This window comes from Mustelus asterias, unplaced genomic scaffold, assembly GCF_964213995.1.
Source record: "Mustelus asterias unplaced genomic scaffold, sMusAst1.hap1.1 HAP1_SCAFFOLD_2727, whole genome shotgun sequence".
In the NCBI taxonomy this organism is placed as follows: Eukaryota; Metazoa; Chordata; class Chondrichthyes; order Carcharhiniformes; family Triakidae; genus Mustelus; species Mustelus asterias.
The window spans coordinates 30,197-46,026 of NW_027592672.1; the positions used below are offsets into that span (position 1 = coordinate 30,197).

A 15,830-nucleotide genomic window follows, 5' to 3' on the forward strand; every position below is an offset into this window, starting at 1 on the left:
CACTTAAGAAGCTCGACACCATCCAGGACAAAGCAGCCCCTCTTGATCGACACGCTAACCACACACATTCACTCCCTCCACCCCCGACACACAGTGACAGCCGTGTGTACCATCTACAAGATGCACTGCAGCATCTCACCAAGGCTCCTTAGGCAGCACCTTCCAAACCCACGACCGCTACCATCTAGAAGGACAAGGGCAGCAGATACCTGGGAACACCCCCACCTGGAGGTTCCCCTCCGAGTCACTCACCATCCCGACTTGGAAATATATCGGCCGTTCCTTCACTGTCGCTGGGTCAAAATCCTGGGACTCCCTCCCTAACAGCACTGTGGGAGTACCTACACCTCAGGGACTGCAGCGGGTTCAAGATGGCGGCTCACCCACCACCTTTTCAAGGGGCAATTAGGGATGGGCAATAAGTGCTGGACCCGGCCAGCGGCGCCCATGTCCCAGGAAAGAATTTTTAAAAATCTGTGCCAAGACTGAGCTGGGCGGAGGGGTTAATCTTCCCTGCTGGTTACAGGCAGCCTGGGTGGTCAGAGTGTAACAGGGAGTGGAAAGCTAAGAGCATTAATTGGGATATTGGAATCACAATATATTTTAAACGGCTGTGGGAAATTCTGTGCTTTATTTCAAATTGATTTCCGATCTACTGCAGCAATCTCTTAAATAAATCATATTTAAATGTTTGTGAACTGAAACTGGATCTCTTAAAGGCTACCAAGAGGCCCTCTCCGATTTAAGCCTTTCAGCTGGCAGGGTTGCTAAGGCTCCGAGGAATAACAGGCCCAAAATTCCGACTGCTGCACCCATAGGGGGGCGATCTTACTGGCTCCTCACGCCCGTCGATGCGCGAGGAGAGCCAGTAAGATCACAAGAGAACCCAAAAATAATGTTCGCGCCCGGTTTCTCGCCTCTCGCCATCCTCCCAGTCGCGTTCTGCCGGCGTAATCACCCGGGATGTGGCCCAGGCCAGGTTAAATAATTCTAGCCTGATTTTAAGGGTTTTAGTGAGCCCGGGACGCTACGGTTCAAGCTCACTTAGCTTAGCGGCCTTGCTAGTGGCACCCAGCGATGGGGAGGAGAGGCCTTGCCAGTGGGACTGGCGACCATTGAGGCCCCCTCCCCGGGTGGTCGGGGGCAGAGGTGGATAGTGCCAAGGGGTGGGGCCGAAGGGGAGGGGGTGAGGCCCAAGGGCAGGGGTGGGGCCTGAAGGGCGGCACGGTAGCACAGTGGTCAGCACTGCTGCTTCACAGCTCCAGGGACCTGGGTTCGAGTCCCGGCTCGAGTCACTGTCTGTGTGGAGTTTGCACATTCTCCTCGTGTCTGCGTGGGTTTCCTCCGGGTGCTCCGGTTTCCTCCCACAGTCCAAAGATGTGCGGGTTAGGTTGATTGGCCATGCTAAAATTGCCCCTTAGTGTCCTGAGATGGGTAGGCTAGCGGGATTAGTGGGTAAAATATGTAGGGATATGGGGGTAGGGTCGGGGTGGGATTGTGGTTGGTGCAGACTCGATGGGCCAAATGGCCTCTTTCTGCACTGTAGGGTTTCTAAGGGGAGGCAGGGTGTAGGGGCTGCCTACTCTCTGCATTTGGGATCGGCGGGGTGGCGATTGGCCGCGGTGGGGGGCACGGGGCGGTCATCGGCTGGGGGGAGGGTAATCGGGGGCGTGATCAGTGGGAGCCGCAACTGGGGGGGATGATCAGGGAAATAGGGGGGTGATGATGTTGTTGGGCGGTCAATGTCTGGGGAGGGAGTGGGGAGCAACCAATTCCCACTACGTGCATCCTGCCACGTTGCACTGGGAGATTAGGGCACATGCGCAATTGCGCCCTCCAGCAGTCTGCAGTCGGCTTGTTGGTGCATCTGCCCCGCCCCCCCTACACTGTGTTGGTGTTTCAGCGTTAATACACCTGGCATTATACTGGCATGAACAGCAGAAAACTGACATAGAGAGGGAGAGAGAGAGTGTGAGAGAGTGAGAGAGTGTGAGAGAGTGTGTGAGAATGTGAGTGAGAGTGAGAGGGTGTGAGAGAGTGTGAGAAAGAGAGTGAATGTGAGAGAGTGAGTGTGAGAGAGAGAGTGAGTGTGAGAGAGAGAGTGAGTGTGAGAGAGAGAGTGAGTGTGAGAGAGAGAGTGAGTGTGAGAGAGGGAGTGAGTGTGAGAGAGGGAGTGAGTGTGAGAGACGGAGTGAGTGTGAGAGACGGAGTGAGTGTGAGAGAGGGAGTGAGTGTGAGAGAGGGAGTGAGTGTGTGAGACAGAATGAGTGTGAGAGAGCGTGAGAGAGAGCGCGAGAGAGAGAGTGAGAGTTTGAGAGAGTGAGAGTGTGAGTGAGAGAGTGTGAGTGAGAGAGTGAGTGTGAGAGAATGTGAGTGTGAGAGAGTGTGAGAGAATGTGAGTGTGAGAGAGTGTGAGAGAGAGAGTGAGTGTGAGAGAGAGAGTGAGTGTGAGAGAGAGAGAGAGAGAGAGACAGACTGTGTAAGAAAGTGGAGTGAGAGAGAGAGTGGGTTAGAGTGGGAGAGAGAGAATGAGAGAGTGAGAGAGTGAGACAGAGAGGGACCATAACTCAAGATAGAAAGAGTGAAGGTGAATGGGAATGGGAGAGAGAGATTGAGAGAGGGATTGGAAAGAGAGAAAGAGAGAGTGAGATCAGCTAGAAAGGTGTAAGGCAGAAAGGGAGAGAGAGTGGTATTTTGAGACAGGATCTACAGGCATTTAGAGATGCGGGGACTGATTAGAGACAGTCAGCATGGCTTTGTGTGTGAAAAATCACGTCTTACAAATTTGATTGAGTTTTTTGAAGGGGTAACCAAGAAGGTAGATGAGGGCAGTGCAGTTGATGTTGTCTCCATGGACTTTAGCAAGGCCTTTGACAAGGTACCGCATGGTAGGTTGTTACATAAGGTTAAATCTCACGGGATCCAGGGTGAGGTAGCCAAATGGATACAAAATTGGCTTGAAGGCAGAAGCCAGAGGGTGGTTGTAGAGGGTTGTTTTTCAAACTGGAGGCCTGTGACCAGCGGTGTGCCTCAGGGATCAGTGCTGGGTCCACTATTATTTGTCATTTATATTAATGATTTGGATGAGAATATAGGAGGCATGGTTAGTAAGTTTGCAGATGACACCAAGATTGGTGGCATAGTGGACAGTGAAGAAGATTATCTCGGATTGCAACGGGATCTTGATCAATTGGGCCAGTAAGCTGACGAATGGCAGATGGAGTTTAGTTTAGATAAATGTGAGGTGATGCATTTTGGTCAATTGAACCAGGGCAGGACTTACTCAGTTAATGGTAGGGCGTTGGGGAGAGTTACAGAACAAAGAGATCTAGGGGTACAGGTTCATAGCTCCTTGAAAGTGGAGTCAAAGGTGGACAGAGTGGTGAAGAAGGCATTCGGCATGCTTGGTTTCATCGGTCAGAACACTGAATACAGGAGTTGGGACATCTTGTTGAAGTTGTACAAGACATTGGTAAGGTCACACTTGGAATACTGTGTACAGTTCCGGTCACCCTATTATAGAAAGGATATTATTAAACTAGAAAGAGTGCAGAAAAGATTTACAAGGATGCTACCGGGACTTGATGGATTGAGTTATAAGGAGAGGCTGGATCGACTGGGACTTTTTTCTCTGGAGTGTAGGAGGCTGAGGGGTGATCTTATAGAGGTCTATAAAATAATGAGGGGCATAGATCAGCTAGATAGTCAATATCTTTTCCCAAAGGTAGGGGAGTCTAAAACTAGAGGGCATAGGTTTAAGGTGAGAGGGGAGAGATACAAAAAGGGTCCAGAGGGGCAATTGTTTTACACAGAGGGTGGTGAGTGTCTGGAACGAGCTGCCAGAGGTAGTAGTAGAGGCGGGTACAATTTTGTCTTTTAAAAAGCGTTTATTCAGTTACATGGGTAAGATGGGTATAGAGGGATATGGGCCAAACACGGGCAATTGGGATTAGCTTAGGTGTTAAAAAAAGGGGCGGCACGGACAAGTTGGGCCGAAGGGCCTGTTTCCATGCTGTAAACCTCTGTGACTCTGTGAGTGTGGGAGGCAGGAGGGGGAGATGGAGAGATGGTGGAAGAGTACGGGGAAGGAGAGAAAGTGAGGGAGGAGAGTGAGAGTGTGATGGCAGGGTAGAAAGTTCCTGTATACAGCAACAATAAATAACTGAATCAGCAGGGCTGCTGTTTTAAAGTCAAATTGAAACTGGATTGGTACATTTCCCCAATCCCCTGACACATTACTATTCCAAGATCAGTGCTCACTGCTAGAGGGAGTTGAGGCTCCAGCAAGCCCGATCATTCTGACAGATACTGCAATCTAAACATAACAATTGGCAATGACAACGCAGCTCCGGGGTATTTAATCTAGAAATTTCTACATTTCAGTTATGACAGCGCAGTCAGATTATTGTTGCTGTTCTGCCCATTCTCCGCTGTCCCCTGAGAAACTGAGCAGTGAAGCTTCCTCTTGCTGGCATGTGGGCTGGCTGTTCGACTGTAAGGGGCATCACCCTTACGATGGGCGGAGGTGAGTGGGGATTGGTAGAGAGCGGGACTCTCTGCGTTCCAAGTTACTCTTTAATTTGATTTATTATTGTCACATGTATTAGCGTACAGTGAAAAGTATTGTTTCCTGCGCGCTATACAGACAAAGCATACTGTTCATAGAGAAGGAAAGGAGAGAGTGCAGCATGTAGTATTACACTCATAGCTAGGGTGTAGAGAAAGATCAACTTAGTGCAAGGTAGACCCATTCAAAAGTCTGACGGCAGCAGGGAAGAAGCTGTTCTTGAGTCGGTTGGTACGTGACCTCAGACCTTTGTATCTTTTTCCCGACAGAAGAAGGTGGAAGAGAGAATGTCCGGGGTGTGTGGGGTCCTTGATTATGCTGGCTGCTTTTCCCGAGGCAGCGGGAAGTGTAGGCAGAGTCAATGGATGGGAGGCTGGTTTGCGTGATGGATTGGGCTACATTCATGACCCTTTGTAGTTTCTTGCAGTCTTGGTCGGAGCAGGAGCCATACCAAGCTGTGATACAACCAGAAAGAATGCTAAGAATTGGTGGTGTTGTTGTTAATGTGGAGGATAGTCTGAGGCTGCAGATTGATGTTGATTGCTGGTAAGTTGGGCAGAGCAATGGCAGATCGAGTTTAATCCTGATAAGTGTGAGGTGATTTTGGGAGGTCTAATAAAGGTAGGATATACACACTGAATGGTAGGTCCCGCGGAAGCATTGAGGAACAAAGGGACCTTGGTGTACAAGTCCATAGATCCTTGAAAGTGGCAGCACAGGTAGATGGAGTGGTGAAGAAGGAATGCTTGCCTTCATTAGTCAGGACATAGAGAGCAGGGAGGTCTTGGTACAACTTTATAAAACATTGCTTAGGCCACAGGTAAGAATATTGAGTGCAGTTCTGGTCGCCACATAATAGAAACGACTTGATTGCACTGGAGAGGGTGCAGAGGAGATTCACCAGTATGTTGCCTGGGATGGAATGGTTCAGCTATGAGGAGAGACTGGATAGGCTGGCCTTGTTTTCCCTGGGACAGAGGAGGCTGAGGGGGGATCTGATAGAAATGTACAAAATTATGAGAGGCACAGGTTGTAAGAATCTTTTCTGCATGTCTAAGACCAGAGGGCATAGGTTTAAGGTGAGGAGTAAGTGGGTTCAGAGGAGGAATGTTTTCACCCAGAGGATGGGGGAAATATAGAACAGGCTGCCTGACAGGGTGGTGGAGGGAGATACTCTCAGAAACATCTGGATAAGCACTGACATCGCCAGGGCACAGCAGGATATGTTCCAAATGCTGGTAAATGGGATTAATATAGGTTAGTGTTTGATGGTCAGCAGAGATATAGTGGGCCGAAGGGCCTGTTTCTGTGCGGCTTAGAACTTAAGAACATAAGAGCTAGGAGCAGACCATCTGGCCCCTCGAGCCTGCTCCGCCATTCAATAAGATCATGGCTGATTTTTTTGTGGACTCAGCTCCACTTACCTGCCCGCTCCCCATAACCCTTAATTCCTTTACTGTTCAAAAATCTATCTTTGCCTTAAAAGCATTCAATGAGGTAGCCTCAACTGCTTCACTGGGCAGGGAATTCCACAGATTCACAACCCTTTGTGTGAAGAAGTTCCTCCTCAACTCAGTCCTAACTCTGCTCCCCCTTATTTTGAGGCTATGCCCCCTAGTTCTAGTTTCACCTGCCAGTGGAAACAACTTCCCTGCTTCTATCTTATCTATTCCCTTCATAATCTTATATGTTTCTATAAGATCCCCCCTCATTCTTCGGAATTCCAATGAGTGCAGCCCCGGTCTACTCAGTCTTTCTGTGCTGTATGACTCTTATGGGCAGAGTTTTTTCCTACCGCTGACCGCGTGAATCACAGCGGGCGGGACACGGACCATGCAAAGGTCTGTTGACCTTGGGTGGGATTTTCCAGCCTTGGGGTGAATGAGGCTGGAAAATCTTGCCCTATGACCCTAATTTTGTGTTATCTACAAACTTATTAATTCTACCTTCCACATCCACATCCAAGACATTACTGTATATAACAAACAGCAAGGGTCCCAGCACCAATCCCTGTGGTATACCGCTGGTAACAGGCTTGCAATTGGAAAAGCAATCCTCCACTATCACCCCTTGCCTTCTATTAACCAGCCAATTTTGGATCCATGGCACAGTGGTTAGCACTGCTGCCTCACAGCTCCAGGAACCTGGGTTCAATTCCCAGCTTGGGTCACTGTCTGTGCGGAGTCTGCACGTTGTCTGTGTGGATTTCCTCCGGGTGCTCCGGTTTCTTCCCACAGTCTGAAAGACGTGCTGGTTAGGTGCATTGGCCGTGCTAAATTCTCTCTCAGTGTACCCGAACAGGTGCCGGAATGTGGCGACTGGGGGATTTTCACAGTAACTTCATTGCAGTGTTAATGTAAGCCTACTTGTGACACTAATAAATAAACTCGACTTAAAAACAATTTGCCAACTTGCCTTGGATCCCATGGGCCCTTTGGACCAGCCTTCCATGTGGGGCTTTGTCAAAGAACTTACTGAAGTCCATGTAAACTACATCAACTGCACTATCCTCATGGTGAGAGAGTGAGTGACCCGGAGGGGGACCTCCAGGTGGGGGTGTTCCCAGGCATCTGCTGCCCTTGTCCTTCTAGATGGTAGCGGTCGTGGGTTTGGAAGGTGCTGCCCAAGGAGCCTTGGTGAGTTGCTGCAGTGCATCTTGTAGATGGTACACACGGCTGTCACTGTGCGTCGGGGGTGGAGGGAGTGGATGTTTGTGGTTAGCGTGTCGATCAAGCGGGGCTGCTTTGTCCTGGATGGTGTCGAGCTTCTTGAGTGTTGTTGGACTTGCACTCATCCAGGCAAGTGGGGAGTATTCCATCACACTCCGGACTTGTGTCCTTGGAGATAGTGTCAGGAGGTGAGTTACTCACCGCAGGATTCCCAGCCTCTGACCTGCTCTGGGAGCCAGTGTGTCTATCTGGCTGGGTCCAGTTGAGCTTCTGGCCTAAGGTAACTCCAAGATGTTGACAGTGGCTCCTTTGCCTCCCTGGGCCTCAGTCACTCAAATGGAAATTCCGGCCGGGATTTTCCGGCCACTGGGAAAGTCAATGGACTTTTGGCTTGATCTGCTACTCCTGCCTCGAATAGCGAGGCCTGGGCCTTTGCTGGATTCACTGACTGATCGCAATTACTTATTCCATTGTTTGACTTCAATTCAGGATTAATGAGTACTGGCTTCACTGAAACGCACAATTAAAATTGGAGCAAGAACGCAGGGGCAGGCAGAGAACTCGATCGATTGGAGCTACACACGGCCAGATATCCAATACCATTAGGAGATAACCCTGCCTCTCATGGTCCCTCCGAGAGCTCACTGGCAAACACTTCCTCTCTCTCTCTCTCTCTCTCCCCCTCTCTGTCTGTCTATCTGTCTCTCTCTCTCTTCTCTCACCCTCTCTCACTCTCACTCTCTATCACTCTCTTTCTCTCTCACCCTCTCTCGCTCTCACCCTCTCTTGCTCTCACTCACTCTCTCTTTCTCTCTTGCTCTCTTTCTTTACCTCTCTCTCGCTCTCTCTCACTCTCCCTTGCTCTCTCTCTCCCCCTCTCCCTCTCCTCCTCTCTCATTCTCTATTACTCTCTCTTTCCCGCACCCTCTCATTCTCTCTCTCTCCCCCCTCTTTCTCTCCCTCTCTTTCACTCTTTATCCCTCTCTCTCTCTCCTCCTCTCGCTCTCTTTCACTCTCTTTCTCACCCTCTCTCCCTCACTCACTCTCTCTCACTCGCTCTCTCACTTTCGCTCTCTCACTCTCTCTCTCTCCCCCTGTCTCGCTCTCTATCACTCTCTCTCTCTCTCCCTGTCTCACTCTCTATCACTCTCTTTCTCTCCCCCGTCTTGCTCTCTATCACTCTCTCTCTCTCCCCCTGTCTCGCTCTCTCTCACTCTCTCTCTCTCCCCCTGTCTCGCTCTCTATCACTCTCTCTCTCTCTCCCCCTGTCTCGCTCTCTATCACTCTCTCTCTCTCTCCCCCTGTCTCGCTCTCTATCACTCTCTCTCTCTCTCCCCCTGTCTCGCTCTCTATCACTCTCTCTCTCTCTCCCCCTGTCTCGCTCTCTATCACTCTCTCTCTCTCACCCTTGGTCTCGGTCTGGGTCATTATCATATTATTGTTTGTGGGATCATGCTGTGCGTAAATGGTCTGCCGCATTTCCTGCATTACAGCAATGACCTTGCTTCCAGAATCCCGTCCTGGATTGTCTGTGAGGGCCAGTGCTGCCCCTGTCCCACGATGTTGCTGCTGATTGACTCAGGGTTGACTCTCAACTGCACTCCAAGGGCAACGAGGGATGGGCAATAAATGCTGCCCAGCCAACGATGCCCGTGTCCCACAAATGAATTAAAAAACACTCAGCCCCCAGGTACAGATTCTGATATTAAACATCCGGAACCCATTCCATTCAGTGATTTCTCACAGAATTCTGACAGTGCAGAGGGAGGCCATTCAGCCCATCGGGTCTGCACTGAACACAATCCCCCCCAGGCCCTATTCCCTTAACCCTTGCAAATCCCCCTGACACTAAGGGGCAATTTACCACGGCCAATCCACCCAACCTGAACATCTTAGGACTGTGGGAGGAAAAAAGAGCACTCGGAGGAAACCCACGCGGACAATGTGCCAACTCCACACAGACCAGAGGCTGGAATCGAACCCAGGTCCCTGACACTGTGAGGCAGCAGTGCTAACCACTGTGCCACCGTGCCGCCCTTAAAATCCACTCGCTCTGCACACTGAGATTACAAATCAGATATATTGTCTTTGCATTGCGGGGGCCAGTGTTACAGCGAGAATTAATAATTCTGGTTGGAACAGAGTCTGCTGCTGTGTCAGTTTTAGCGTCAGATTTTTTCATAGCGCACGATTGGATTTACAGCGTCGGGCCCAGAATTAGATTGGATTCTGTTCTGTTTTATTCTGTCCTCTCTCTCCCTCCCCAAACTATATTTGATTCATAACCAGTCGCTGCTCTGCCCAATCCTGGGGGACGGTGAATGAGTCACGGGACAGTTAAATCGAGTTCCAAGCCGGATTGGGGGTAGCTGAGAGACCGGCAGAGTTATTCATTAATCCTGATAAAAGTGACAGGTATTAACCCCAGTGTTGCTACCGGATCAGAGGCTTGCTACCTGCAGATGCCTATTCCGAATTACTATGGAGCAATTGGACCTGAGTGCTAAGCCATTCATGTCCGCTGGGCAACAGTATAAAGTCCCCTCTGCCCACACAGCTCCTCAGTGTGAAACCAATTGCAATTCTCTTCTCACTCTCAGTGATTCACTAAGGCAGCCTTTTATCAACCTCCACGCATTCAGCATGATCAATCCTCCCAATCTACACATCTTTGGACACTAAGAGACAATCTACCATGGCCAATTCACCAAACCTACGCATCTTTGGACACTAAGAGGCAATTTAGCATGGCCAATTCCTCTGATCTACACATCTTTGGACACCAAGGGGCAATTTAGCACGGCCAATCCACTGAACCTACACATCTTTGGACACTAAGAGGCAATTTAGCATGGGCAATCCCCCCAACCTACACATCTTTGGACACCAAGGGGCAATTTAGCATGGCCAATCCACCTAACCTACTCATCTTTGGACACCAAGGGGCAATTTAGCATGGCCAATCCACCTAATCTGCACATCTTTGGACACCAAGGGGCAATTTAGCACGACCAATCCACCTAACCTACACATCTTTGAACACCAAGGGGCAATTTAGCATGGCCAATCCACCTAACCTACACATCTTTGAACACCAAGGGGCAATTTAGCATGGCCAATCCACCTAACCTACACATCTTTGGACACCAAGGGGCAATTTAACATGGCCAATCCACCAAATGTGCAAGTCTTTGGAAGTGGGAGTAAACCGGAGCACCCGGAAGAAACCCACGCAGACACAGGGAGAATGTGCAGACTCCGCGCAGACAGTGACCCAAGCCGGGAATCGAACCGGGTCCCTGGCGCTGTGAGACAGCAGTGCTATCCATTGTGCCACCATGCCACCTTATATCCATCAATAAGATGCGAATATTAATTCCTGAATATGTTAACCCCTATACACACGCACACACACACACTCGGACCATACAGTGGCAGAGAGTGACTCATTCCCTTTCACTGTGTGTGAGTGAACACTGAGGTACACACTGGACTACATTGTACTGTTGAGTACTGGCAGGGCGCTGTGTGAGTACAGCAGTGTCTGAGAGAGATGGTAATATAGATTTATTGCATTAATAATCACTGCAAAGTCTTGTGCGCTGGATAACGGAGGGAAGTCCCATTTATTACTGATTCTGAGCCTGTGGATGGGGCAGTGCAGAGAAGGCAATCATTCTCAGCTTTATGCTCTGAAATGCAGCACATTTTTTACAACCTCATTACTGTGATTCCCCGCTCTGGAGAGTGAAAATCCAATGGCTTTAATGGCATTTTTACAGAATAATCTCCCACAATTCAACTTTTCTATTTAAATGTCACTGACAGATTGGATCCTGCCTCCCACCCACACCATCCCTCCCTCCCTCTCCTCCCACAGTGCGCCGCTCCCTCAGTACTGACCCTCTGACAGTGCAGCACTCCCTCAGTACTGACCCTCTGACAGTGCGGCACTCCCTCAGTACTGACCCTCTGACAGTGCGGCACTACCTCAGTACTGACCCTCTGACAGTGCAGCACTCCCTCAGTACTGACCCTCTGACAGTGTGGCACTCCCTCAGTACTGACCCTCTGACAGTGCAGCACTCCCTCAGTACTGACCCTCTGACAGTGCGGCACTACCTCAGCAATGACACTCTGACAGAACAGCACTCCCTCAGTACTGACCCTCTGACAGTGCAGCACTCCCTCAGTACTGACCCTCTGACAGTGCGGCACTCCCTCAGTACTGACCCTCTGACAGTGCAGCACTCCCTCAGTACTGACCCTCTGACAGTGCGGCACTCCCTCAGTACTGACCCTCTGACAGTGCGGCACTCCCTCAGTACTGACCCTCTGACAGTGCGGCACTCCCTCAGTACTGACCCTCTGACAGTGCGGCACTCCCTCAGTACTGACCCTCTGACAGTGCAGCACTCCCTCAGTACTGACCCTCTGACAGTGCGGCACTCCCTCAGTACTGACCCTCTGACAGTGCGACACTCCCTCAGTACTGACCCTCTGACAGTGCGGCACTCCCTCAGTACTGACCCTCTGACAGTGCAGCACTCCCTCAGTACTGACCCTCTGACAGTGCGGCACTCCCTCAGTACTGACCCTCTGACAGTGCAGCACTCCCTCAGTACTGACCCTCTGACAGTGCAGCACTCCCTCAGTACTGACCCTCTGACAGTGCGGCACTCCCTCAGTACTGACTCTATGACAGTGCAGCACTCCCTCAGTACTGACCCTCTGATAGTGCGACACTCCCTCAGTACTGACCCTCTGACAGTGCAGCACTCCCTCAGTACTGGCCCTCTGACAGTGCAGCACTCACTCAGTACTGACCCTCTGACAATGCGGCACTCCCTCAGTACTGACCCTCTGATAGTGCGACACTCCCTCAGTACTGACCCTCTGACAGTGCGGCACTCCCTCAGTACTGACCCTCTGACAGTGCGGCACTCCCTCAGTACTGACCCTCTGACAGTGCGGCACTCCCTCAGTACTGACCCTCTGACAGTGCAGCACTCCCTCAGTACTGACCCTCTGACAGTGCGGCACTCCCTCAGTACTGACTCTCTGACAGTGCGGCACACCCTCAGTACTGACTCTATGACAGTGCAGCACTCCCTCAGTACTGACCCTCTGATAGTGCGACACTCCCTCAGTACTGACCCTCTGACAGTGCAGCACTCCCTCAGTACTGACCCTCTGACAGTGCAGCACTCACTCAGTACTGACCCTCTGACAGTGCGGCACTCCCTCAGTACTGACCCTCTGACAGTGCAGCACTCACTCAGTACTGACCCTCTGACAGTGCGGCACTCCCTCAGTACTGACCCTCTGACAGTGCGGCACTCCCTCAGTACTGACCCTCTGACAGTGCAGCACTCACTCAGTACTGACCCTCTGACAGTGCAGCACTCACTCAGTACTGACCCTCTGACAGTGCAGCACTCACTCAGTACTGACCCTCTGACAGTGCAGCACTCACTCAGTATTGACCCTCTGACAGTGCGGCACTCCCTCAGTACTGACCCTCTGACAGTGCAGCACTCACTCAGTACTGACCCTCTGACAGTGCAGCACTCACTCAGTACTGACCCTCTGACAGTGCAGCACTCCCTCAGTACTGACCCTCTGACAGTGCGGCACTCACTCAGTACTGACCCTCTGACAGTGCAGCACTCCCTCAGTACTGACCCTCTGACAGTGCGACACTCCCTCAGTACTGACCCTCTGACAGTGCGGCACTCCCTCAGTACTGACCCTCTGACAGTGCAGCACTCACTCAGTACTGACCCTCTGACAGTGCAGCACTCACTCAGTACTGACCCTCTGACAGTGCAGCACTCACTCAGTACTGACCCTCTGACAGTGCAGCACTCACTCAGTACTGACCCTCTGACAGTGCGGCACTCCCTCAGTACTGACCCTCTGACAGTGCAGCACTCACTCAGTACTGACCCTCTGACAGTGCAGCACTCACTCAGTACTGACCCTCTGACAGTGCAGCACTCACTCAGTACTGACCCTCTGACAGTGCAGCACTCACTCAGTACTGACCCTCTGACAGTGCAGCACTCCCTCAGTACTGACCCTCTGACAATGCGGCACTCCCTCAGTACTGACCCTCTGATAGTGCGACACTCCCTCAGTACTGACACTCTGACAGTGCGGCACTCCCTCAGTACTGACCCTCTGACAGTGCAGCACTCCCTCAGTACTGACCCTCTGACAGTGCGGCACTCCCTCAGTACTGACCCTCTGACAGTGCAGCACTCCCTCAGTACTGACCCTCTGACAGTGCGGCACTCCCTCAGTACTGACTCTCTGACAGTGCGGCACTCCCTCAGTACTGACTCTATGACAGTGCAGCACTCCCTCAGTACTGACCCTCTGATAGTGCGACACTCCCTCAGTACTGACCCTCTGACAGTGCAGCACTCACTCAGTACTGGCCCTCTGACAGTGCAGCACTCACTCAGTACTGACCCTCTGACAGTGCGGCACTCCCTCAGTACTGACCCTCTGATAGTGCGACACTCCCTCAGTACTGACCCTCTGACAGTGCGGCACTCCCTCAGTACTGACCCTCTGACAGTGCAGCACTCACTCAGTACTGACCCTCTGACAGTGCAGCACTCACTCAGTACTGACCCTCTGACAGTGCAGCACTCACTCAGTACTGACCCTCTGACAGTGCAGCACTCACTCAGTACTGACCCTCTGACAGTGCGGCACTCCCTCAGTACTGACCCTCTGACAGTGCAGCACTCACTCAGTACTGACCCTCTGACAGTGCAGCACTCACTCAGTACTGACCCTCTGACAGTGCAGCACTCACTCAGTACTGACCCTCTGACAGTGCAGCACTCACTCAGTACTGACCCTCTGACAGTGCGGCACTCCCTCAGTACTGACCCTCTGACAGTGCGGCACTCCCTCAGTACTGACCCTCTGACAGTGCAGCACTCACTCAGTACTGACCCTCTGACAGTGCAGCACTCCCTCAGTACTGACCCTCTGACAGTGCGGCACTCCCTCAGTACTGACCCTCTGACAGTGCAGCACTCCCTCAGTACTGACCCTCTGACAGTGCGGCACTCCCTCAGTACTGACCCTCTGACAGTGCAGCACTCCCTCAGTACTGACCCTCTGACAGTGCAGCACTCCCTCAGTACTGACCCTCTGACAGTGCAGCACTCACTCAGTACTGACCCTCTGACAGTGCGGCACTCCCTCAGTACTGACCCTCCGACAGTGCAGCACTCCCTCAGTGCTGACCCTCCCAGTGTAACTCCTGTTCCCGTACCGATTTTCTTGCAGTGTCCAGGACAAACTGCCTTACCTCGTGTTCCATTGAAGAACAAGGTTTGCCGGTTTGGGTTCTGGATCACCACAATGGAGCCATCGTAACTGTGTAGTTTGCAGGTGATCTCCGCTGTGTCTCCTTCCATCACCGTCACATTCTCAGCCTGAACCACCTGGCACTCCACTGGCAATGAGAAACAGAGAAATCTCCGTCAGACTATAAGCAGCGACCCTTCACAAAGGAGCAAAGCTCTCTCCAAAGTAAAGAATTAACAACAATTCTGTTCTCACTTCACCTTGTCCAATTCCAAAGCACTTAATAGCGAATAAATATACATTTTCCAGTGAGGTCACTGTTGTATTGTCGTAAACTGGGCAGCCATTTTGCGAACAGCAAGATCCCACACACAGCAATTTGAGAGTGACCCAAATCATCTGTTATTTTTCACTGTTATTTTTCAGTGATGTTGGTTGAGGAATAAGTATTGGTTCCAGGACACCGAGGAGAATTCCCACTCCCCCCCCACCCCACCCCACCCCGCCCCGCCCTTCCAAAGTGACCGTGGGATCTTTCACACCCATCCCGAGAGGGCAGACGGAGCCTCGGTTTAATGTCTCATCCTGAAAGACGGCATCTCTGACAGTGCGGCACTCCCTCAGCACTGACCCTCTGACAGTGCAGCACTCCCTCAGTACTGACCCTCTGACAGTGCGGCACTCCCTCAGTACTGACCCTCTGACAGTGCGGCACTCCCTCAGTACTGACCCTCTGACAGTGCGGCACTCCCTCAGTACTGACCCTCTGACAGTACGGCACTCCCTCAGTACTGTCCCTCTGACAGTGCAGCACTCCCTCAGTACTGACCCTCTGACAGTGCAGCACTCCCTCAGTACTGACCCTCTGACAGTGCGGCACTCCCTCAGTACTGACCCTCTGACAGTGCGGCACTCCCTCAGTACTGACCCTCTGACAGTGCGGCACTCCCTCAGTACTGACCCTCTGACAGTGCGGCACTCCCTCAGTACTGACCCTCTGACAGTGCGACACTCCCTCAGTACTGACCCTCTGACAGTGCAGCACTCCCTCAGCACTGACCCTCTGACAGTGCAGCACTCCCTCAGTACTGACCCTCTGACAGTGCAGCACTCCCTCAGCACTGACCCTCTGACAGTGCAGCACTCCCTCAGTACTGACTCTCTGACAGTGCAAGGAGAAACAGAGCAAGAGAGTGAGAGAGTGAGAAATAGAGAGGCAGAAGGAGAGAGGGAGAAAGAGAGAGGGAGAGAGAGGGGCAATA

At 51.6% G+C, this 15,830-nt stretch overlaps 1 protein-coding gene across 1 annotated transcript in view; it reads right to left on the reverse strand.

Annotated features, from left to right (window-relative positions):
• LOC144489970 (cell adhesion molecule 4-like) overlaps positions 1-14,903 on the reverse strand; it is a gene marked incomplete at both ends in the record, with an annotated part of 44,143 nt that extends 29,240 nt beyond the window's left edge. The window contains 2 exons of the mRNA XM_078207798.1: positions 14,570-14,716; positions 14,829-14,903. Of these exons, the coding sequence (XP_078063924.1) occupies positions 14,570-14,716; positions 14,829-14,903 (222 nt within the window). The remainder of the gene's footprint in view (positions 1-14,569; positions 14,717-14,828) is intronic.
• Between the last annotated feature and the right edge of the window lie 927 nt (positions 14,904-15,830).